Source organism: Microtus ochrogaster, linkage group LG1 (assembly GCF_000317375.1).
Source record: "Microtus ochrogaster isolate Prairie Vole_2 linkage group LG1, MicOch1.0, whole genome shotgun sequence".
NCBI lineage: Eukaryota > Metazoa > Chordata > Mammalia > Rodentia > Cricetidae > Microtus > Microtus ochrogaster.
In genome coordinates this window covers 57,665,013-57,688,611 of record NC_022027.1, presented here as the reverse complement: position 1 = coordinate 57,688,611, position 23,599 = coordinate 57,665,013, and the positions used below count along the sequence as shown (strand labels likewise).

The 23,599-nt window shown below is 44.7% G+C and overlaps 2 protein-coding genes across 6 annotated transcripts in view; one reads left to right on the top strand and one right to left on the bottom strand.

Annotated features, from left to right (window-relative positions):
* Positions 1 to 6: 6 nt before the first annotated feature.
* LOC113457510 (transmembrane protein 271-like) lies at positions 7 to 1,630 on the top strand (the record flags this gene model as incomplete). The annotated part of the gene is made up of 1 exon (XM_026785362.1): positions 7 to 1,630. A coding segment is annotated over one exon (1,086 nt), but the record flags the coding sequence as incomplete, so codon positions are not given.
* A 4,008-nt stretch (positions 1,631 to 5,638) lies between these two features.
* Pigg (phosphatidylinositol glycan anchor biosynthesis class G) overlaps positions 5,639 to 23,599 on the bottom strand; it is a 49,146-nt gene continuing 31,185 nt past the window's right edge. For 3 of the 5 annotated variants that reach the window (XM_005359662.3, XM_026785064.1, XM_026785063.1), the window contains one exon: positions 21,192 to 23,593. In XM_005359662.3, the coding sequence (XP_005359719.1) occupies positions 23,377 to 23,593 (217 nt within the window). In that variant the 3' untranslated portion in view covers positions 21,192 to 23,376. Of the gene's footprint in view, positions 6,094 to 7,144; positions 7,492 to 21,191; positions 23,594 to 23,599 lie in introns of those variants that run through there. The other 2 variants (XR_003378056.1, XM_026785062.1) reach the window with 2 other exon arrangements.

The following is a 23,599-nucleotide window of genomic DNA, read 5'->3' as shown; positions in this document are numbered from 1 at the left end:
CTTTCCTCCAGCCTGCTGCTCGCCTGCGCGCTCAGCGCCGCCGCCGTCGGCCTCAAGTGCTTCTCTCTGGGCTCTGAGCTGCGCGGGGAGCCTTTCCGGCTAGGGGCGGCCGCCGGTGCCTTTTACTCCGGGCTGCTGTTGGCCGCCGGCCTCTCGCTGCTCGGCGCCGCCCTGCTGTGCTGCGGGCCCCGGGAGGCGCCCCTCGCCGGGTCAGGGGCCGGGTCGGGCCCGGGACTCGGGGTCCCCGCATCTCCAACGGGCGCTCCGGAGCCCTCTCCGGAAGAGACGCGGGCGGCTGCCGGGCCCTCGGGGAGGGTGAACAGCCAGAACCTGCTGCTCCTAGGCGTCCTGGTCTTCATGCTCGGGGTTCTCAGCGCCTTTGCGGGAGCAGTGATCGACGGCGACACAGTGTCCCTGGTGGAACGCAAGTACTCCCACTATTGCCTGCCCCCGCGCGCGGCGGCCCCTGTCCCCGGCTCGGCCCCTGGCCCTGCAGCCCCGGGCTCCAGCACGCCGCGCGCCCGCAGCACCCTGGACAGCGCCACATCAGCCAAATGCCGTCAGCTGAAGGACTACCAGCGCGGCCTGGTGCTTTCCACTGTATTCAACTCGCTCGAGTGCCTGTTGGGCCTGCTCAGCCTTTTGCTGGTCAAGAACTACAAGTCTTCGCAGGCCCGGCGCGGTCGGCGCGGCCGGCGGAGGGCGAGCCGGTCTTTGGCACGGCCGCGGGGCGGACCCGGGCTCCGCGCTCAGTCTCTGGCCTCTCGGACCCGGCGCGGCCGGCGGGGCAAAAGGGGGCGGCGGCTGCAGCCACGACCCAGCGAGGCCTCCATCCTGTCCCCGGAGGAGTCCGACTTCAACACCCCAGGAGACTGCGCGAGCTTCGCTGCGCACCACGCTGTGTCCTACATCAACGTGGGCGTCTTCCATGCCTTTGACGAGGCGGGCGTGGAGGTGTGCTGTGGCGGGCACCCGTCGGTGGAGCTGCCGGGGTACGCGCCCTCGGACCCCGATCTCAACGCCTCCTACCCCTATTGCTGTCGGCCTCCCTGTGAGATGGCGCGCCCTTGGGAGCCTAGTCGGGCCTGCTGAGTCCAGGCCCAAGCGGCCTGGGACACCCGAAAGGGCAGCAATCAGGCATTGCTTGGCGTCGTGCCTGTGCGTGGTTTGACACTTTTCTGGTCCGGCCCTGTGAGATCTGCGAGACCCTAGGACACTCCGGTATTCTCCTTTCTGTGTGAGGAGGTGTCTCCCCTCTATGTCATTCGTATCTGGACTCCATTTAAAGTTTACAATAAATGTTTGGGGTGGGCTTGCCAGTCACACTTCTCTTAGACAAGTCCGTACCCCCAGGACTGCGCTGGGAGGTCCTGGGTCTAATGGGCAAGAACAGAACGCTTATCCAAGGTGAATTTCGTGCGGAGGACCTCAGCTGAGAGTACAAAGCAGTTGGAACTGTAGGAACAGACGTGAAGACCAACCAACAGCAACACTTTGTACCCGGATGTGCCTGCTTCTGTCGACACTTTCTTACTGTAAAGCTCTCCATAAACAGTGAAAATGTTTGGTAAATTTATTGCAATTTGACATTGGTGAGTTCCTTTATTAAATTGATTGCTATGTTATTGGAGAATGTCCCTCAGCTTGGAATTAGAGGAGTCTACCTACACTCGAATCAGCATGGGGGCAAGTGGCTGAATTGGGACAAAGGCTAAGCTAGAACAGCTGTGTTCTGCTGGCTGGTTGACTGGGTGCAACCTGTCTCCGAGCTAACTGCTGCTCGGGGAGACACTGATGCCAGACCCCTGCATTTCTGTTTTTAGAAACTGGCTGTGTGGTTTCTACTGCAAAGCAGTAGGTTTTATTTTTGGTTAATACATATGAACAGTTTAATCCTATTTTGAAAAAAATCAAAGTCTTAGTTTTTTTGCAAAGATAAATTTCCTGTTAACTCAATAATCTGGTAATTTTGATTATATAGGATTTCATTTAAAGTACACCACTTTAATAGCCTTAATGAATGTGGAGGACATACCTTTAAGTGAGTTTAATATGCGTGTAACCATTTACACACAAATGAAATGAGTTCTCTATGACCGGAGTGTCTCCATCCTTCTGGTGGGCTGGCTGGAAGCCAAGCAGGCTCTAAGTTGTGGGAAAAAGTGATCCAACCTTCTTGTGCCTGGACTAGTGCGACCAGGCAGGTAGTGACTCACAGGCCAACTGGGAGCAAAGCCCTGGCCCAAAAGGTGTGCCTCCTTCATGTGGAGGAGGGGAGCAGCCCCTACGCATGTGCAAATACCCATACCAATCACCAGAGGCCAGGAGAATCGTGGAATCCTGGGTATGTCTTCAGGGTGAAAATGGCTACTTCTAACTGTGAAGAAACCTCCTGTTTAAGAAGGAGACATGGTCTCCAGGTGCAGGCTATGTAATGGCACCTTTCCTCAACTCCCAAATGCCCTGCCCAGAGCTCCCCTGTATCTTTGGTGACTGTAGGCATCCTACCCCAGTTGGAACCTAGTTATCTGCCCTCAAAAACAAGGGGACTAGAGGAGTAAGGTACCCGATCCCATTTCCATGAAGAACAGCGAGGTCCATCACCAGCCATGGGCCAATCTACGTGATGAGAACTGGTCTTCCCTATGCTTACCCATCTCCTTTAGAACTTGAGGCTCTGGTCAAAGAATCAGTCCTGATGGAAGCCACCCAAGGAAAAGCAAGCACTCATGGCCAGCTTTCTTAGTTCTTACCTATATCAAAAGTGAAAAAAAAAAAGTCTAAGCCCAATTCACTGGTCCTGCCGTTGGTCTATTCATTCCAGCCATTCTGTACCACATTAGTAGCCAACTGGATATCAGCTTAAGCAGAAATGTTACAATTGGCAGCATAAACTGATTTAATATGCTTTCTTCTATCTATTCAAATCCAGCCATGCGATATTGCCAGGTGTTTCCGACTGAGAGCAGAGACCTCACAGGTGGGTATAGGCCACTGTCCTGGGTCCACTCGGCAGCCTTGTGGATGAGCCCAAGCAGCTGCCTAGATGCCCCAGGCCTGTCAGTCCTCACTGGACCTTTGTTGCTTTCCCTGCAGTTTTAGCCTTGCACACTTCACATAGCTCAAAAACGGTAGACGCCCCTTGAGTCTTTCAGATTGTCTAGCAAGGTCAATGGCCCCTTTTTATTTCAGATTTTCTTGGAATGGAAGTTTCTCAGGGAGGAATGGGCTGGGCAAGACCAGAGGCCAGGGAAGGCAGAGAATTATGACATTTGTGCATTTGCCTGGCCAGGGCAGCAGAGCAAAAGCGGGACGTGGAAGATGGGGACTTTTCCCTAGACCTGGACAAATTAGCCTCTTCCACAAGACCAGTGAGTCAGACAAATGCTTCAAGTTGGTGTTCCTAACTCCCAAGTCCACAAATATTGTTAGTTCCGCTCTTACAGAGGTGAGTATGAGATGTGGGGAAACAAAGTTTCACTTTTAAAGCTTACTGGAGAAAAAGAATCCCACTATTGTTAGTTTCCCATAAAGATCCCTGCTCAGGGGACCTGGCATAGAGACAGGACTGAGGCTGTCAATGCCCCACTGTGCCCTCCAACTCGCAGCAACTTTCATCCGTGTCCACTCTTCCTTCCCGAAGCTTTAAGCAGTTGTTCAAGCTGATTCTTTGTGTTACTTGGAAAGTAAGTCACTTCTTGGCCTTTTTTCCAAAATTAGGCACAAGCACATCTTAGTGTTCTAAATGCTAAATACTATTTGTAAGGCATTATTTGTTCAGTAGGAGGGGCTCACCGCCCTTAGGCCTGGGAACTTAATTTTAAGGGGCTAGGACATGGCATAGATTTAGGCAGAGAAACTGCCAAGCAAGGCATGTTTTATTATAGAATCAATGGACACTAACAGCTGTGTTTTCGTGCATTGCCTTAGAAGGATGCTCTGTTCAGGGTGATGTGAAATAACACAACACACGGTCTCTTGTGATGTTTGACGGCCAGGCCAGATAATGAAGTCTGGGCACATGAGACACAAGTGGAACCCACTCTTAGCTTTGTTGTCTAGCCGTGGGCCCTGATGTACACTGCAGTCCTCCTGCTGCAGTGTTATGTCAGGATGAATATACAGGAGCCCCCGGGGCCATATCAAATATCTAACAGGCAGACAGAGAAGATGAGATCCCATGTCAAGGCATTCCAGTGGGTGTGTGGTGAGATGTTCTGGGATCTAGGCAAAGGCTAGGCTGTCAGGCTAAATACCCAAGCTCCATGCACGTTACTCAGAGCCTGCTACATGCAACTCTAGTGTTAACCACTTGGCACATCCTTGTGAAGATCCTACATTGTCCCCCAAAGTCATCATCACCCCCAAAATACTTCTTCTCATTAAGATCTCAGAGAGAAGTAGTACATGACAGAGACCGTAAGAAAAATGAGCTGGTGTACACCTAAGCACCAGTAGCTTATACGCCTGTTTTACCTGCTCTGAGCACTGCTGTGACTCATGCCAACAGGTGTAATTTCCAGTGCCCAGTGCCCCAGCTTAGTTTATGGCTTAATCAACAGGAAAAAAAATCCCAAAAGGGAGAAAGAAAGTAATTTAGGGCAGTAGCAAGCAGTTATCCTTATGTGCTCAAAATTGAAATCTCAGCAGCTCCTGGAATAACAGGAGAAGCCTGGTGATTCTGTTGCTAAACTTCCTTCCTAGGGGGATATGTAAACCAATGCCTCCTCCTTCTGAGGTTTCAAACACAAACTGAGGCATGATTCCACCAGCGTTCACTCTGGGGGAACCAATAGGTCTGTTGGATTTACTCATGAAGCACAGGCGAGGGGTATGGGTGCTCCCTACCGAAAGTCTTCACTCTGGAGGGATGATGGTTTTCCCACAGTCATAGATGGAGCTCCTCCCTGCCAATCTTCCCTGGCCTATGTACTCAAGCCCCTCCCTGAGGCCCTGTGCAATTAAGACAGAATTGCATATGGCAGATAGAATGGGGCGGCTAGAGTCAACAAACCCAGCTGGGGTGATCTTTTGCAAGCAGCCAAGCTTCCAAAGATGGAAGTTGTTTGGCTAGGAGGATAGTCACGGACAGTTTTGATATGTTGCGGGTATGTTCAACCCCGTATTCTTAGTCTCTGGGTTCTATATTTTATACTTGTGGGTTTCTCTCAGAGAGTCCCCGATCTTGTGATAATTCACTTTATCAACCATTGATCTTCAATGGACTGTCCTGTCAGATCAATAAAATCTCCTTTAAAATGCAGGATATTCCACAAAATCCATGCTTTTTTTTGGTCACTTTTCTGTTCGCGGCCAACTATGGTGAAGGAAGCAGCAGACAGGGAGGCAGAGGCACAGGTGCTTCTAGCCCTCCACTGGTCCCTCTCACAGAAATGAGCAGGGCAGACAGGCCTCCGGCTTTTTAGGCCTTTGCTTCTCTTCCTGTCATCCAAGTTCCATTGTCAGTTCTGTCCATACAGAGCAGAGGTTCAGGGCCAGTCAAACAGCAGGCAAGGGGCTCAGTCTTTTCTACACAGGAGGGAGTGATTACTGTAATGACTATAGGCTCGGGTACTTAGCTCCTCCAGAGGCATGCAGACTGAATTTGAACAAAATGTTCAGATTTCCCAGACGTAGAACATGAAAAGCTACTCCGAGTTGAGGAAGTCAGGAGAGAAGAGGCTGGACATAGATGGCTTGACATAGGAACTGTAGGTGCCGGCGTATTCGATCAGTACGTTAAATAACCAGACCAGCTCAAAACAACAGATATAATTTAATAATTGAAAAAATGGGGAAACTCATGCTACTGGAGTAGAAGGTCCGAAGTCCAAACGGGTCAGGCAAGCACTGTGCAGAGAGCCCATGCACCTATCTACCCCCCAGTTTATCTACCTGGGCTCCAGGTGGCCACACCCTAGCCAGATGTGATTGGCTGAGCTTCCCCATCAAGGAACTGGACTTAGGAAAGGAAGCCAAGCAAGCCGGGATCACGGTGATCCTGTTGTAACAAGCAGACAGTTGATAGGGACCTCATCTCTGCTTCCTGAGAGGCAAGTGTGCCGGGGTCCTTAGGTTCCTCTGTCTTCCTGTCTATAAAGCAGATGTTAACAGTATCAGGGTCTTAAGAGAGCAAGTGATACAAATGTCATGAAACACCCGGAGCAATGGAGTCTTCCTCTGCTGTTTACCCTTCCCGCTATTATTACAGCGTCATTCTCAAGGCCCTTCCTTCCTCCTCTTAGAGAAAGATAAAAATGGCCCTCATGAAATGTCATCAGGGCTTAGCCACATCTGAAAACAGGTCTGTCCTCCACATGGGCTTCCCACACATACGCTACAGGTCTTTCGTTTGCCTGGAGCCTCATTGTAGATCCTCACATGAATTAAGTCACTGAATTTCCCATTGAAAACCTCATCAGCTCTTCCCCATCCCCAGGCTCCCAAATAAGGACACTGAGACTTACTATTAATTATGAATGTTTAACCTTAGTTTATGTTTGTCTTGCTAGCTCTGTTAGCTTAATTTAACCTGTTTCTATTCATCTACATTTTGCCTCAGGGCTTTTTTTTTTTTAAACCTTTCTTTCATTCTGTATGCCTCACTTTCCTATTTACTCTGTGTCTGACTGGCTGGGCCCCTGGTGTCTCCCTGGTGTGTCTTTTCCTTCTCCTCCAAGCCTAAATTGCTCCTTCTACTTACTCTCCCTGCCCAGAAGTAAAACCTATATCGTCTCCCTTGCTATTGGCCATTCAGCTTTTTATTAGACCAGTCAGGTGCTTTAAGCAGGCAAGGTAAAACAGCAACAAATCTTTACATAGTTAAACAAATACAATGCATCTTTACATAGTTAAACAGATACAATGCATCTTTGCATAGTTAGACAAATATTCCTTAACAGTAGGATGAACAATAGGACCTGGGTGTTGGCTGGAGGAATGGGTGGAGCTAGTGGACAAACACTGAGAAGGAATGGATTTTTTTTTTTTTTTTGGTTTTTCGAGACAGGGTTTTTTTTTGGTTTTGGGCCCTGTCCTGGAACTAGCTCTGTAGACCAGGCTGGTCTCGAACTCACAGAGATCCACCTGCCTCTGCCTCCCGAGTGCTGGGATTAAAGGCGTGCGCCACCATCGCCAGGCGAAGGAATGGATTTTGTGATACTCTCAAGTGTTTAGTGAACTTGGGGACTTCTGTTGCTGGCAGCATCCACTTGTATTCGTTAGTGGAGGGCACCCATGGGGGTACTTACTGTGTGCAGATTCAGTGTTGGCATGGGAGTGCAGAGATGACCAAAGTCAGCACAGGAAATAGATGTCTGCTTTCATCCCTGTGGCTCTGGGCCAAGGGTCTCCATGGAAAAATTCTTTCCCTCCAATAGGAGAACCAGCCAGTTTTTGCCATCTCAGTCAGGCACAGACGGGAAGGAAAGAGTCCCAGCCTTGGGCAGTGAGGCCAAGCACACACACAGTAGGCCATGTGTGCTCACATATCTGAGAAGACATGTCAGATGAAGAAAAACAGAAAACAGTGAAAGTAACTGCAGAAGGGGGAAAGGATTTCTGAAAATCTCTTACATTTGTCTTATTTGCAAGTTTTTTTTTTTAAGACAGCCACAAATATCAGAGTACTTTTACAGCTCAGGCTGGCGTGTATCACCCCTCTTTCTAGAAGGACTGTCCTACATGACCTTCAAAGGGCTCCCAGTCTGGATGAGAGACTTGTTCTCAGTGGCCTGGGGCCCTAGAGAATCTATGGAAGAGGTGACACATACATTTCTTATGTCTCTCTACTTGCTCTGCCAGGACCTTCAGAACCTCACCTCCCAGACTGTTCCATTTAGGACCTTGGGAGGTTATCTCTCCTGCTTACCCAACATCCCTTCCCAACAGAGGTCTCTGAATTCCCACATCCTCAATTTCCCCTACTGCACTCCACCCAGCCCCTCCAAGGGAACAGGAACTGCCCTGGAGGAGGGTCTGCGGGGGCCCACCCATGACAGCCCCTCCTGCTTTTTAAAGTGTAATTCAGGTTATTTTTTCCTTAAATGCGTGACTTTGCCTCTCCCACACTGAAGCTCAGCTGCTACTGTGCAGCCTCCTACTCACACTGCTGCAGGATGTCACAAACTCAGTGTTCCCTCCTGGAACCACCTCAGGGTTCTCTGGAGGCTAAAGCATGTCTAGGCCCAAATGGTCAGAGCCTTTGTTACTCTCCGATCAAGCTGAGGATCTAACTGATGCCTTGCGTCAGGTAATCAGGGCTAATTGATCGTGAGTGCATACATGAGGGCGTATGAACAGCTCTTTATCTCGAACACAGTCACTTTCAGGTGGGAAGAGGAGCCTTAGAAGACTTCTAAATTCAGATCGGAGCTGCCTGCTCCTTTCAGAAGGCGTGGGGAGCCAGTGGTCTTCCTGGGGCTTGGGACAAGGTAGAACTCTGTACGGCATGCGTGGGAGTTTCGCAGCCCAGATTGCAGGTCATCAGTGGGATAGCCTTGACTGTTCTTGAAAACAGATGCTCAGTTGTCTGCTCATCGCTTGTTCAAGATCTCGCGAGGTTCTAAATGTGCCCTTCTCTCAAATTACATACCTCCTCTCTTCCAATGAGGAGCTCACTTAGCCCTCAAACCCCTTCCAGGGAGCCTGCCACCCCTGTAGTACACTTTTTTTTTTTTTTTTTTTGGTTTTTTGGGGCAGGGTTTCTCTGTGCCTTTGGAGCCTGTCCTGGAACTAGCTCTTGTAGACCAGGCTGGTCTCGAACTCACAAAGATCCGCCTGCCTCTGCCTCCCAAGTGCTGGGATTAAAGGCGTGCGCCACCACCGCCCGGCTTGTAGTACACTTCTGATTGAGCTCATTCTCTCTTCACTAGCAATTGTCAGCCAGCTCTAGCACTGCTAGGTGTCTTGGGTGCCTGTTGGTTGCTATCTCTGCAATTGCCGCACCTTAATCCAAGTCTGTGTGTCTTATGTGCCTGCTGGATACTATCTATCTCTGCAATTGCCATTTCCTAATCCAAGTCTTGTGTGCCTGCTGGATACTATCTATCTCTGCAATTGCCGCACCTTAATCCAAGTCTGTGTGTCTTATGTACCTGCTGGATACTATCTATCTCTGCAATTGCCACACCCTAATTCAAGTCTGTGTGTCTTGGGTGCCTGCTGGATACTATCTATCTCTGCAGTTGCCATTTCCTAATCCAAGTCTTGGGTGCCTGCTGGATACTATCTATCTCTGCAGTTGCCATTCCCTAATCCAAGTCTGTGTTCCACTCTTTGGGAGAAATGTAGGATAAAGAGATTTCAAAGAACCTGGTTGTGTTCTGCATCTTAAACACACCTCAGCCTAGACAAACTACATTTCAACCTCTCAGGGCCTGTAAAGCAGTGTCAGCTATTCAGCCTCTTAGTTTAGAACAATCTCTTTCTACATGCTTCTTATATTGAGAATTAGGATGAACTGGAGCATATAATAGCACATATGTATCTACAGTTTGAGACCTATTTACATTGCCATAAAAATTATGGCATAAGATTTTTAAACTAAAAAAATGGAGAAGAAAACTTAAATTTAGTTTTAAATTTCTTCCCCCAATCAGTCCACTTTTCTTTATTCTATTGGTTATTATTTGTTAATTTTATTCTTATATAAAATTACAGGACTATCCAGAGCTTTCCCCTAATTTTTCCCTCTGATCCTCCACGATGTCAATTATCTGAAGCTGGTGGGTCATCTCTGTCTTAGTTACCTTTCTATTGCTGTGAAGATACAACACTAAGGCAATTTAAAGAAGAATGTTCCTGGGGGCTTACAGCTTCAGAGTGTAAGCCCATAACCATCATGGGAGCAGGCATGCATGGCACGGGAGCAGGAGCTGAGAGCTCACGTCCCATCTACAAGAACGAAGCAGAGAGGGCTAGCAGGGAATGGTGAAGGCTTTTGAAACCTCAAAGCAGACCTCCAGTGACACACCTCCTCCAACAAGGCCACACCTCTTAATCCTTCCTATACGGTTCCACCAACTGGTGACCACGTATTCAAACACATAAATCTACCATTGTGGTGGTTTGAATGAGAATGGCTCCTGTAGGCTCATATATTTAAATGATTAGTTACCAGGGAGTGGAACTCTTTGATAGGAATAAGAGGTGTGGCCTTGCAGGAGGAAGTGTATCACTAGGAGTGGGCTTTGAGGTTACAAAAGCCTATGCCACATCCAGGTTCTTGCTTTGCCTGCAGATCAGGATGCAACTCTTAACTACGCTCCAGCACCATGCCCACCATGCCTGCTACCATGCTTTCTGCTGTAATAATAATGGACTAAGCCTCTAAAACTGTAAGTAAGCCCCCAGTTAAATGCTCTGTTTATAAGGGTTGCCTTGGTCATAGTGTTGCTTCACAGCAATAGAACAGTGACTGAAACAACCCCTAAGCATGTTTTTAGGTAGTGCATATGTATGTGTCGCCTTACACAATATATTTACACAATATATTGTCATCTTTTGTACACTTAAAATTTTTACATAAGTATACTACATTTTGTTGACAGAGTTTTCTCTCCCACCCAGTCCCACAGCTGTTCAGTCCCAAAGAAACACACAGAGATCTACATTAATTATTAACTGGTTGGCCTATGAGATCAGGCTTTCTTATTAACTAACTCTTACATCTTAAATTAACCCATAATTTTTGTCTGTGTTAGCCACATGGCTTGGTACCTTTCATCAGTGAGGCATTCTCATCTTGCTTCCTCTGTGTCTGGGTGACTATTGCAGACTGAGCCTTTCCTCTTCCCAGAATTCTCCTGTTCTCCTTGCCCCGCCTCTACTTCCTGCCTGGCTACTGTCCAATCAGAGTTTTATTAAACCAGTACAAGTGACAGATCTTACAGGGCACAAGAGCATTCTCCCACAGCACTTCCTTCCTTCCTTTTTTCCAAAACAAGAACTCTGAATTTAATCTCCTTTGTTTAGTTTTCTTTCCAGACCATTATCCATAACAATTTGTAACCAGCACTCTAAATAAAGATAAACAATATGGCTAGGATTAAAGCCATGGCTTTGACAGCTGGATCCACCCTGTTCCTTAGCTTTCTGAGAGTCTAGCCTCAATGCAGAGGTACTGGTGGGAGCCCAACTCTATGGAGTTTCAAGTTCCCTGCCACCACCAGGAAGCATGATGTCTGCTATTCATAAACAGCATTTAAGTGTTTGGTGGCGGGGCCTCTTAAAAGAGCTGCAGGGTTTTTACAGCTAAAGTTGAGTCAGGAAGCCTCTCTTAAATGAGCCATGCTTGCCTCTAGCAAACAGAGCCCACCTGAGAAAATGCTGCTACCAATAAGCCGAGCTTAACTAGGTTCTTTTGTTTCCAGAATTACTTCCCAAGCTCACTCAGGTTTTATGTGGATGTAGTTGTCCCTGATGGTGTCATTTGTTGAGCAAGATTCCTTGTTTGTTTCCCAGCTGCCCAGACTCCCAAAATAATTACACAGAAATCTGTATTAATTGCAATACTGTTTGGTCAATAGCTTAAGTGTATTTCTAGCAAGCTCTTATATCTTAAATTAGCCCATTTCTATTAATCTGTGTATCACCACATGGCTGTGGTTTACCATCAAGGTTCTAGTGCATCTGTGTCCTGCAGGTGGCTACCTACTTTCTGATGGAGGAGGGTCATCTTTCTATCTGTTGTTTTATTGGTTAAATAAAGAAACTGCCTTGGCCCTTTAATAGGACATAAAATTAGGTAGGCAGAGTAAACAGAACAGAATGCTGGGAGAAAGAAGCTGAGTCGGGCAGTCGCCATGATTCTCACTCCCAACACAGCCCCAGATTAAGATCTTCCCTGGTAAGCCACCTCGTGAGCTACATAGATTATTAGAAATGGGTTAGGTCAATATGTAAGAGCTAGCCAATAAGAGGCTGGAACTAATGGGCCAGGCAGTGTTTAAAAGAATACAGTTTCCGTGTAATTATTTCGGATAAAGCTAGCCAGGTGGCAGGATGCAGTCCAGTCCTGCTGCTCCTATTACAACAACTCTCTCTATACATATCTCTTCCAGACTGGCTATATTCTGTTAAGCCATTGGCCAAAAGCAGCTTCTTTATTAACCAATAAAAGCAACACATATACAGAAGTACTTTCCACAACATTTTCCCTTCTCTGTTTAAATAAAAAGGAAGGTTTTAACTTTAACATAGTAAAATTACACATAGCAAAACAGTTATCAAGCAAGAATTACAGTTACAATATTTATATCTATTTTATCTTTTATCATAACTAAGGAAAACTAAAACTATCCATTCTTCAACTCCATAAAAGACTCCAGAGGGATATAGTATTACCTAAATAAACAGGAAGTGCATTGTAAGCTACTTTCAAAACTCTAGAAATGACAGAGACATCTTGCTGCCTGGACAGTCACTCATATTTCTTTTGTAGCATTGGGGCTGTAATCTTCAGCCTATGGGTCCATAGTATCTGGCAAGAAATTTGAAGATCTCTTATGCATTGTATTGGCAAAGTTCATCGGTTGCTTTTTCTGTGTCCTGCAGAATGTCTGGCAGACTCTTTCATGAAGCAGGAACCCTGAAGGATGGTCTCACCTTTAGGCAAGTTCAGCAGTCATTTTTCTGTGGGTCCTCCAAATCCAGTCAAGCAGTTCAGGCAAGAGCAGTTTCTTGCCCAAATGGCTATAAACTCCATGAGGAGCCTCTTCAATGGCCATCATCTTCTTGAAGTGTTTGTGAATATGTTTTTTTTTATGTGTGTGAACATGTTTGTGTGCAACACATTACTTTGTGATGATACAAAATCTGGCTCACTTTTCCTGACATTTTATTTCATTGTATAGGTAAGCAACAGTCCATTTATTGTTCCTCTACTGAAGTGTTCATATTTCTCCTTTACTATTATAGTCAGTGGTGTAGGAAAAGCTCATTTACTTGCTGCTGTGGTTTGGGTGGAGCTTGAGTGCATCCTCTGAAGGTTCATGTGTTAGAGGCCTTGTCCCCAAAATAGCAGCACTAAGTGGTGGTGAAACTTTTAAGAGGCAGGTTTATTGCAGGATAAAGAGGCCATTGAGATGTTGCCCTTTGAAAGGATTAATGCTGGTCTTGCAGAGTGAATTAGTTCCCACAGAGTGAGCTATCGTTAAAGAGCAACGTGGTTCCTCTCTGCTGCCTCCTGTCTCATTATGTGACCATTCTTGCACTTCTGCATTGTGAGGCCATCTGCTAGGAGGACCTCATGAAAGAGGAGCAGAAGCTGGCACCATGCCCTTGAAATCCCATGATTTTTCTTTGTAAAATGCCTACAATTTTAAGGTCTTTTAAATTGTATGTGTATATGTGTGTGCCTGCATATACTACTTGCAAGCCCCCAGAAGAGAATGTCAGATTTCCTGGAATAGAGTTGTTGTGAGCCAACTAATATGGATGTTGAGAATTGAACCTAAGTTCTTTACAAGAGCTGTTAAGTGCTCTTAATTACTGAGTCATCTCTTGAGTCCTGGTATTTGATTATAGCAGGAAAAAAAAGACTAATACAGCTGGCCTACAGCTGGTCTGTTGGAAACCCTGGTAAAATAGGCTAGGGCTTGGCATTTGTACCGGAAGTGGGATTATATTTGGGACTGAGCCCTTGACCTGTGGGATCTGATGGTCTCCAAGTAGACAGTGTCAGAGTTGAGCTGAATCAGAGCACACTCTGCTGAGGTTACACACTCTGTGATTGCTTTCTGGGGTGTGCAAAATTCTCCATACATCTGGAGTTCACAGAAGCATTGTGTATTGTGAGAGAAACCAAGCTTGATTTTCTTCTGCATCCCAGAATGGGGAACACTACCTAACATGCTCTTTGAGGCTAGTACTACCTGGAGAACAGAGAATGATAAAGACGTCACAAGAAAGAAAGATTGTACACCTGTATAAGTCATAAACATGAACACAAAACTTTTTTTACATGTGTATGTGAGTCATATGTGTGCATATACATGCATGTTTTCTTGTGTGGGTACACGTATGCACATACACATGTGGAAACCTGAAGCTGATGTTGGGACTTTTTTTCACTCACTCTTCTACCCTGTTCTTTGAGGTAGGGTCTTACTAGACAGTTTGCTTCAGAGAGTTCCTGTCTCCTTACAAGGATGGAATTGCCTGCAGACTGACATGCCCACCTGGCATTTACATGGGTTCTGGAAACTGAACTCTGGTCCTCTTGCTTTTTGGCAAGAGCTCTTGCCACTGAGCCATCTTCCCAGCCCCAATGCAAAAATTCATTTTTTTAAATATTTATTTTATTTATTTATTATGTATACAATATTCTGTCTGTGTGTATGCCTGCAGGCAGGAAGAGGGCACCAGACCTCTTTACAGATGGTTGTGAGCCACCATGTGGTTGCCGGGAATTGAACTCAGGACCTTTGGAAGAGCAGGCAATGCTCTTAACCACTGAGCCATCTCTCCAGCCCTACAAAAATTCTTAATAAAATATTGGCTGACATATGAAAGCAATGCATTAATTCTTGGGTGACTAACTCCCAATACATAGAAATTTATTAAATTGCTCAAAAGGCATTCAAAATAACAGTAAGGAACTCAGTCAGAAGATGAAGTGGAGCTGTAGATAATCAATCTGGTTTGGATTGTTTGGAGTGTCCTTCAGAGCTTTTCTGTGTTAGAAGCTTGGTCCTTCGTGTGGTGAGGCTGAGGTGGCATGATGTTTAAGAAGGGAGGCTGGTGCACAATCATTAGGGGTGTCCTACCCTTGGAAGGGATGTTGGTCTGCCACAGAGAGCTGTTATTTTACCATAGAACTGCTTCTTCTCATGTCCACTCACCGTGATGACATCTGACACGTTATGATGCAGTCATGAAGTCCTTATCAGATTAGAAGATGTTAGTACCATGCTCTTGAGTCTGCAAACCTGTGAGCAAATAAACCATTTTTCTGTATAAAATAGCCAGTCTTAGGTATTCTGCCATAGCAACAGGGAGCACCAAGATACCTGGTCATGGTCTTGCTTACAATCAAGCTTTCTTTGGGGTCACGTCTGGGTTGAGAGTCAGGGTAGGTTTCGGCTCCACCAGGCACTGCAGAATTGCCGTGCGCAGTGACGCTTCTACATAAAGTCATGGAGAAGGGTTTTTCCTACTCCTCTCAGCAGCTGGTGTTCCTGGTCTCAGCAATTTTGTCGTTTTTTGGATGCTGTGAAGTGGTATTTTGTCCTCACTTTCATTCTATAATTGTTGAAGTGTCTTTACTAAGCATCCAGTGTATTTTATGCTCTTTTCCTAGCTTTCAAAAAATTGCTTCTTTCCACTTGACAAATAAGACTTCTGTATTAGTTACAGGGTTTGCTGTATTAGTTACATCTTTTTTGTTGCTGCAACTAAAAAAAAAAATCACAACCCAAAACAGCTTAAGGAAGAGTTTATTTTTGACTTACAGTACCAGGGGGCTAACGTCCATATTGGCAAAGAAGCATGGTGTGATGGTGAGATAAATAGCTGATCACATAGGATATGAACACAGGAAGGAGAGAGGGAGAAGAGGAGGGGGATGGGAAGGCAGGGAGGGAGGGGGAGACCCTCAAAGCCGGCCTTCAGTGATATGTTTCCTCCAGAAAGGCTCCACCTTCTAAAGGTTCCATACTCTTCCAAGTATTTAAATATGTGAGCCCATGGGGCATTTATCATCCAAACCACCACAGGTTCACTGCACATTCTGGATACCACTTGTCAGTCTATTTCCTGTAACTATAACGGAATACTTGGGGTGGGGCACTTAGTAGATCAATTAATCCATGCTTCTTGAGCCTGGAAAATCAAGGTACTGGAGAGGCCTTCATGCTGTTTCATTCCATGATAGAAGGAAGAGAGGGAATCCAACAAGAGGCCAGTTTGCTGTTATCAGAAACTCATTCCTGCAAGAACTAACCTACCCCACAACAACCACTTATCCCATAACTAATTCTGTAATATCCCATGCCCCGTCGTAATTAACTCACATTCTATAGTAAGTAAAAACCACACCTTACAATTACTTCACCCGTGCAATAACTAGCCCATCTGAAAGAACTAATCCATGCTGTGGCCATCGACCCCAACAACTCATTCCTGAAATGAAGGCTGAGGGATAGGATTAGGTCTCATGACTGCATCCCCTCTTAACAACCCACTCCTCCAACATGTCTGCACTGGGACACCCAGCATCAGCCTAGGGTTTGCAGATATTTTGTCTCACGAATCACAACTGTTAATCTTTTCTTTAAAAACTGCTTTCTGTTTTGTTCCTAAGAAATCCTCTTGATCTTGAAGTTTCCTTTCTTGTGAAACTCAGTTTTTGCTGTTGTTTTGTTCTTTTTTTTTGTCTTTAGGGCTTTAATCCACTTAGGAATTTATTTTTGTTTACAATGTGAGCACACCTCTCATCTCACCACTTAGGAATTTACTTTGTTTACAATGTGAGCACACCTCTCATCTTGCCCTTCACTATTATATACCTATGTATGTGTTGTTGGTTATTTTTACTCTTTTGGCTCTTGTGGGAGCCTGTGAACCAGCCCCCAAATAAATACATGGAGGCTTGTTATTATTTATAACGACCACCCTTAGCTTGGCTTGTTTCTTGCCACCTCTCCTTAACATAAATTATCCCATTTAGCTTTTGCCTTTGGGCTTTTTCCTTTTTCTTACTTCACTTACTTTCACTCTTACTTCATGACTGGCTGGGTGGCTGGCCCTTTCTTTTCTTGCTACTTGACCTCTCTTCCTCCCCAATTTTCTCCTTTTATTTATTGTCTCTGCCTACCAGCCCCACCTATCCTTTCTCCTGCCTTGCTATTGGCCGTTCAGCTCTTTATGAGACCAATCAGGTGTTTTAGACAGGCACAGTAACAGAGCTTCATAGAGTTAAACAATGCAACATAAAATAATGTAACACATCTTTGCATCATTAAAACAAATGTTTCACAGCATAAACAAATGTAACATACCTTAAAATATCCCACAACATGTACCTTCATCTATAGATAAAATTGTGACATTTGTGACCTTATTACCTTTATTACAAAATATGATTTCTAAGCTGTTCATAGCACCATTTTCCATGTGCATGCCATACTTTCTGCTACTGGAATCCAATATTATCCTACTTTCAAATGTTCTTATTGCTCCTGGCACATCTCTACATAGATGAGACTGTCTTATACTTCATGGTGCTCTGCCTGGAGAGCCTGAACAGCCTGGAACGGAAAGGGTTTTAAGTACTGTGGTTAGACTGCCTTTTGAACAATTCAAATTCCCCATCTCTCCATGGGTCCATCTGCAGTTACTAAGGTCACTGTTTACATTTTATATTTCTTTAGTGCTGGTTTGAAAAATTTTGATGACCTGATGTGCTGATTTTGTAAGTAGCCTTATTTAAATTTCCTTTTACTAATCTATTTCCCTATCAGTTATGAGTAGTGACAGTTGTTTCACGCCTTCCAAACCCTCAGTGTGTTTCTGATCTCACTGCTATTGCTAGGATCTACACACACACCAGAGCAGAGAAGGTAAGGGGATACAGGCCCAAGGCCTCTGAGGTTAGTGATCACAATAGTTTCGCTGGGATTCTCAGTAGACGCTTTAAAACAAATTAAGTTTCTTCTGCCTTTAGCTTGCTGAATTTTATGATGATTGTTGTTAATTGGACATGATGTTGTTATTGAGCTGAGCATGGTGGCACATTCCTTTGATCCCAGCACTGGGGAGACAGGGGCAAGCCGATCCCTGAATCTGAGGCCAGCATGGTCTACAAAGTGAGCTCCACTAGAGCCTGGAATCCTATCAATGTTTTTTTTTTTTTTGTGTGTGTGTGTGTGTGTGTGTGCGCGCGCGCCTGTGTGTATGTACATGTGTTCCTGTGGCACAGGTGCATACAGACACGTGCTCAGGAAGTAGAAGTCAGAGATCAATCCTGGATGGCATCCGCAGCAGGCTGTCTACCTCCTTTGAGACAGGGTCTCACACTGGCCTGAAGCTCATCAGTTAGGCTACACTGACTTGCTAGGAAGCCCCAGAGACCCTATCTGCTCCTCCCTAGTGGGATTACAAACATGCACCACTATGCCGTGTTTTTACATGGATTGTAAGAACCAAACTCAGGCCCTCACGTTTGCAGGGCAAGAGCTTTACTTTGCCATCCCTCCATTCCTTTATTTGGGTGTTATTTTGTATTTATAATAACAGAATAATGAAAAGACAAAATTTATTCTCTAGTGATGGCATTCATGAGAAAATTGCCTAAGGCCTGATTATTTTTTTTAAAAAAATATATTTTAAGCTGGGCAGAGGTGGCATATGCCTTGAGTCTTAGCACTCAGGAGGCAGAGGCAGGTAGATCTTTGAGTTCAAGGTCAGCCTGGTCTACATAGTGAGTTCCAGAAGGCTACACAGAGAAAACCTCTCTCAAAAGACTAAAATAATTAATAATATTTTACGTCTTTGAAAATTTACTTTTATTTCTTATGTATACGGGTGTTTTGCTTGCATGCATGTCTGTGCACATGCATGCTGTGTCCACAAAGGCCAGAAGAGAGCATCAGATCCTCTGGGACTGGAGTTATAAACTTCCATAGGGGTATTGAATTCAGGTCCTCTGGAAGAGCAGTCAGTGCTCTTAGCCACTGAGCCATCTCTCCAGCCCTGAAAATATCAATGTACTTTGATTATATTCACCCTAGCTCCTCCCAGATGCACACTTACCTCCCTTCCCACCAATCCTCTCCCCCTGATCTGTTCTTTTAAAAACTCTAGAGTGTGGTTGGCTTACCAGGAGTGACAGCATTAAAGTAAGTTGACTCTCCACCTCTTAGCAGTTATCAAATACCAAGAGGCCCTCAACTCTCAGCTCCTGGTGGGACTTGGGGCCCACTTTCTCCATGTTTGGATTTCATCTGGCTTGAGTAAACACAGGTCTCCCACCCCCTATGTCATGAAGATTGTTGCCCTTCGGGGAGAGGGATGTGATCCAGAGGTTCCAGCTAGGGCTGAGCACTCTGCAGCTAGGGCTGAGCACTCTGCAGCTAGGGCTGAGCACTCTGCAGCTAGGGCTGAGCACTCTGCAGCCGTAGTCTCTGCTGCTGACCAGCTGTGGGTTTGTGTTCATTGCTTCTACCACAAGCAGCGTCTCTGAGGACTACTAAGAGAAGCACTCAACTACGAGTCTATCAGTGTCACCAGGAGTTGTTTTAACACTATGTCTATTTAGCAGGATAATAGTAAGTTCTCCCTTAAGGACCATGACCGGTCTAGCCACAGGTTCTCGGCCTCATTGACGGTACCGGGTACGGGTTTCATCTTGTGGAGCACGCCTTAGATCCATTTAGAAAGTGGCTGGTTATTACTGTAGTACCCATGCCAGTGCTGCACCTGGGAGCCTATCTAGCCCCAGTAGTCATTATTGTAACTTTCAGGGGTCACAGCTGGGGAGACTGATGAAATGCATCTACCAGCACGCTGAACGCCAGTCAGCAGAGATGAGGCCTGCAGGCCAGTGCCTGTGACGCAAGTATGGTGTCATCCACACTGGGATCTTACCGTCAAGTCTAAGGGATGACCAAGAGCAACAGCAACAGCCTGTTACGTTGGGAGAGGTCTGTGGGACCCCATTTGTTAAGGCCTGTACTTTTAAGTTATTTTAGTTCATCAGAGGAGAATGATTATTTTGGGATAAGGAAATGAACCATCAGGAGAGGGGAAAGGACAGATATGAGGGGAGCACAATGTTATCCCTCTATAGAAATGTCCTAGTGGAAACCATTATCTTCTATGCTAAGAAAGTAATTAAAAACAAACTTTATTATGAAAGTAAAGTTTAAAGGTTAAATACTGAATTCTCTCTAAATTTTGTATTTTATCTATTTGGATTCATGAATTTAAAAAAGGGCTAGTTTTATAGCGAATTTCATGACAAATGGGTCTAATTCTGCATCCCCCCATGCCACCACTACCGCTTATCACAAATAGTTAATAACACCTAGTTTCCTGCAGTTGTAATAGTGATGAAGAAGAGCTTCTAACCGGGATTTCTAGGAGTTTGAGGTCAGCCTAGTCTACATAGCAACTCCCAGGTGAGCCAAGGCCAGATAGAGAGACCTTGCCTCAAAAAAGAGAAGAAAATTTTTTATCAGGGCTGGAGAGACAGCTCAGAGGACCTGAATTCAATTCCCAGCACCCGTACCAGGTGGTTCAAAACCTTCTGTAAGCCCAGTTCCAAGGGACTCAACCCCGTCTGGCCTTTCCAGGCACCTGCCCTCTCATGCACAAACCCACAAGCAGACACACAGCTACATATAATTTTAAAAACAACAAAATGTCTTAAAAGCAAAGAAAATCTCTACTTCAAAGGCTCAAGTGCTGGTATTACAGACATGCATCACCAGCTTTAGAATTATTTTATGTAGGGCTGGAGAGATGGCTCAGCGGTTAAGAGCATTGCCTGCTCTTCTAAAGGTCCTGAGTTCAATTCCCAGCAACCACATGGTGGCTCACAATCATCTGTAATGAGGTCTAGTGTCCTCTTCTGGCCTGCAGGCATACAGACAGACAGAATATTGTATACATAATAAATTTATTAAAAAAAAGAATTATTTTATGTATCACTGTTCACAAGATTGAAAACGGGTGGGCAACTTCACTGAAAGAATCAGAAAAAAACAAAACTCTGTATTTTTTCACCTCTTCCTCCTACCAAAAAATGAACTTCTCTGCTACTGTTTACAAAAGCGTTGGGTTAGTAAAGTGATGAAAAAAGCAGAAATGTCAGGAAAAGAAGGAGATTGGGTTGGAAAGAGAGGACTGTATTGGGCCCACAAGGAGAAATCCATGCCCTAACCTTGCTAAAATACCAGGGTATAGGAAAACTTAAAGAAGTTAGTTGAATACATGGATCTTTTAGGAAGGCTGACCTTGAAGGACCTAACAATTAAGAAGTGGGTTTAGACACTGAGCATGTCAAAAGAGCTATGCTTGACTGAGGCAAATTGGACAAAGCCTTCTCCAATTTCCCAGTTATCCCATTGTTCTTGGAGGTCTTGGCCATAAAGGCCTGGCTTCAGGGCTTGCTGCTAACTTAGTGTGGGCAAGGTGTAGAGTTTGACCCCCTAACACTGCCAGAAGAAAAAAAGACGAAAGTTAATGTCATGGGTTATGCAGCCTCTTTATTGAAGTATCTATGACATTTTAATGTCTAAACAACAACAAAAATCATTATCATTTGTTTCCTCTAGAAAATAGTGAAACTATAATAAATTTTTTTATAAAAACAAATATACTGTGGATTTTCTTTTTCCCTTTATACTTTCAAGCTATATTATATATACCTTAGTATATACACACAGACTTACCCCAATGTACCCTTTTAAGATACTGCATTTAGTCTTTAATAATTTCATACATCTATATAATATACTTTGATCATTTTTATCCCCTGCTCCCTTTCTCATACTCCCCCTACTTTCTCCAGAACTTTTTCCCAACACATCCTCTGTTCATGTCTTTTTTCCCCAGCTAATAATATAGTTTAATTAGTGTTGCTTATATATGTACGTGGTGATTTACCAGATCATGGGCAACTTCTTAACAGTTATCTCTCTGAAGAAAACAACTCCTCCAGCATCCATTAGCTGACAACAGCTTCTCACTTGGTACCTCACGTGCCCCTCCCCTATCCACGTTAGAAGGTCAAGGAGCTCAATCTTGTGCAGATTTTGGGTAGGTTAACCACAAATGCTATGGTTCATGATCTCCAGAAGAAAGAGTCTCACACCCCCTCCCCATTCTCAGCCCTTGCATTCCTTGTTCTTCAACAACGCCACTTGATTGGTGTGTGTGTGTGTTACAGATGGTCCATTCAGGACTGAACATTCAATAATCAATTATCCTCCACATTTTGAGCAGTTATAAGTCTCTGCATTAATCACTGCCCACTGCAAAAATTGAAGCTTCTCTGACCAAGGTTGTGAGCAGCCCTAATCTCTGCATACAAACATAAATATTTAAAAGATAGAGTGATAGCATGTCCACTGTGTAAAACAGTAGTGCGTTTTGTTTTAGAGCTTACGACCCCTCTGGCATGATGCAGAAGAGGCTTCAAACCCAATGGTAAAGTGTTGGTTACCACCACAGCACTCATTCAAACCCAATGGTAAAGTGTTGGTTACCACCACAGCACTCACGCCACTCCTTACTGGAGGCATCTGGCCTGGAAGGCCAGTTTTGTGTCCCTAACCAGATCATCAGTTCAGTCTGCATACACAGACAACCTCCCTTCCCCCATTTCAGTCCTACTAACTTGGAAGAGCTAACATCTGAAACCAGGCACAGTAATCCTAACACTTGGGAGGCTGAGGCAGGGTCAAAAATTTAAGACCAACTTAGGCTACAGAGAGCTTGTCTCAAATACAACAATAAAAGCCTATATACCACTTGCCAATTTTTGTTTTGATATCAAAGCACAGTATTTAAGTTGACAGAGAAGAGGTAGTATACTCCACACATTTCCAACCACATGTTTGAGTGAGCCTGCTTTTCCTATTTTTCAAACATAAATTACAATAGATCAAATGTAGATTCCAACTATCTTCAATTGAGTGGGTCATTTAAGACATCTGCAAAAATGCAAAAACATAAAAAACAATTCTATTTTTCTCATTAATTTTTTTTGGAAAATATAGTTATTTTGTTATATTAATATACAGCAGCTTTTATGGGGGGGGAGTTAAGACAAGGATGCTGTATAGCCCAAGCAGTCTGAAAATCATAATATTCTTGATTTTTTCTTCTTGAGTACTGGTATTATGCAACTATGTTCCACCTTGTCCACCAGCAGATTATTTTTAAATGAATAATATTTTTAAATGTTTTAGTCTTCATTTCAAATGCTATCAACATTGGTAAATATAATCCACATAAGCTGAAACATTTTGGGGGCCTCTGATTTAAGAGCTCTTAGGAGTGTGAGATTTTTGATGTTGGCCCCTGCAGCAGGCACACCTCTTCCCACAGGCTCTCTGAGATTAACACACATACTGATAAAGTCAGAACCTTTGCTTCCATCAGTTAACATACATAGTCACAACTCACCCAAAGGAAATTAAAATCTCAGAGTCACTGTAAATAGGGAAAATTTGATACTTAAGTATTTAAAGTGATCTTTTACTAATCTGCTATTTAATTTCAATCCAAGTAAAATTAAGTTATCCACTAATCTTGGCTTCACATATTTTTCCCCCTCAGAATAATCTTGAATGGAGGCAGTTTCAACATTCAAATCCATGATATAAACAGTGACTAAAAAGCACATCGGCTCCAAGAGTCTGTCTCCGCCTAAGCCCTTGTGTGGCGAGTCTGGTTTGTGGCAGTGAATACCGCACAGAGGGCAGCTGTGATGAGCAGGTGCATCCCTTCATAGAGAAGCTTTGGGGAAAACACGCTCCATATGAACAAGTGATAGCGCAGAGACGTCACCAGGACGATGTACGCGGCAACTGGAACAGAGCCAATCAGTGCATAGCAGAAGCAAGCCCGGCTCAGTGCTGAACCACTGTTG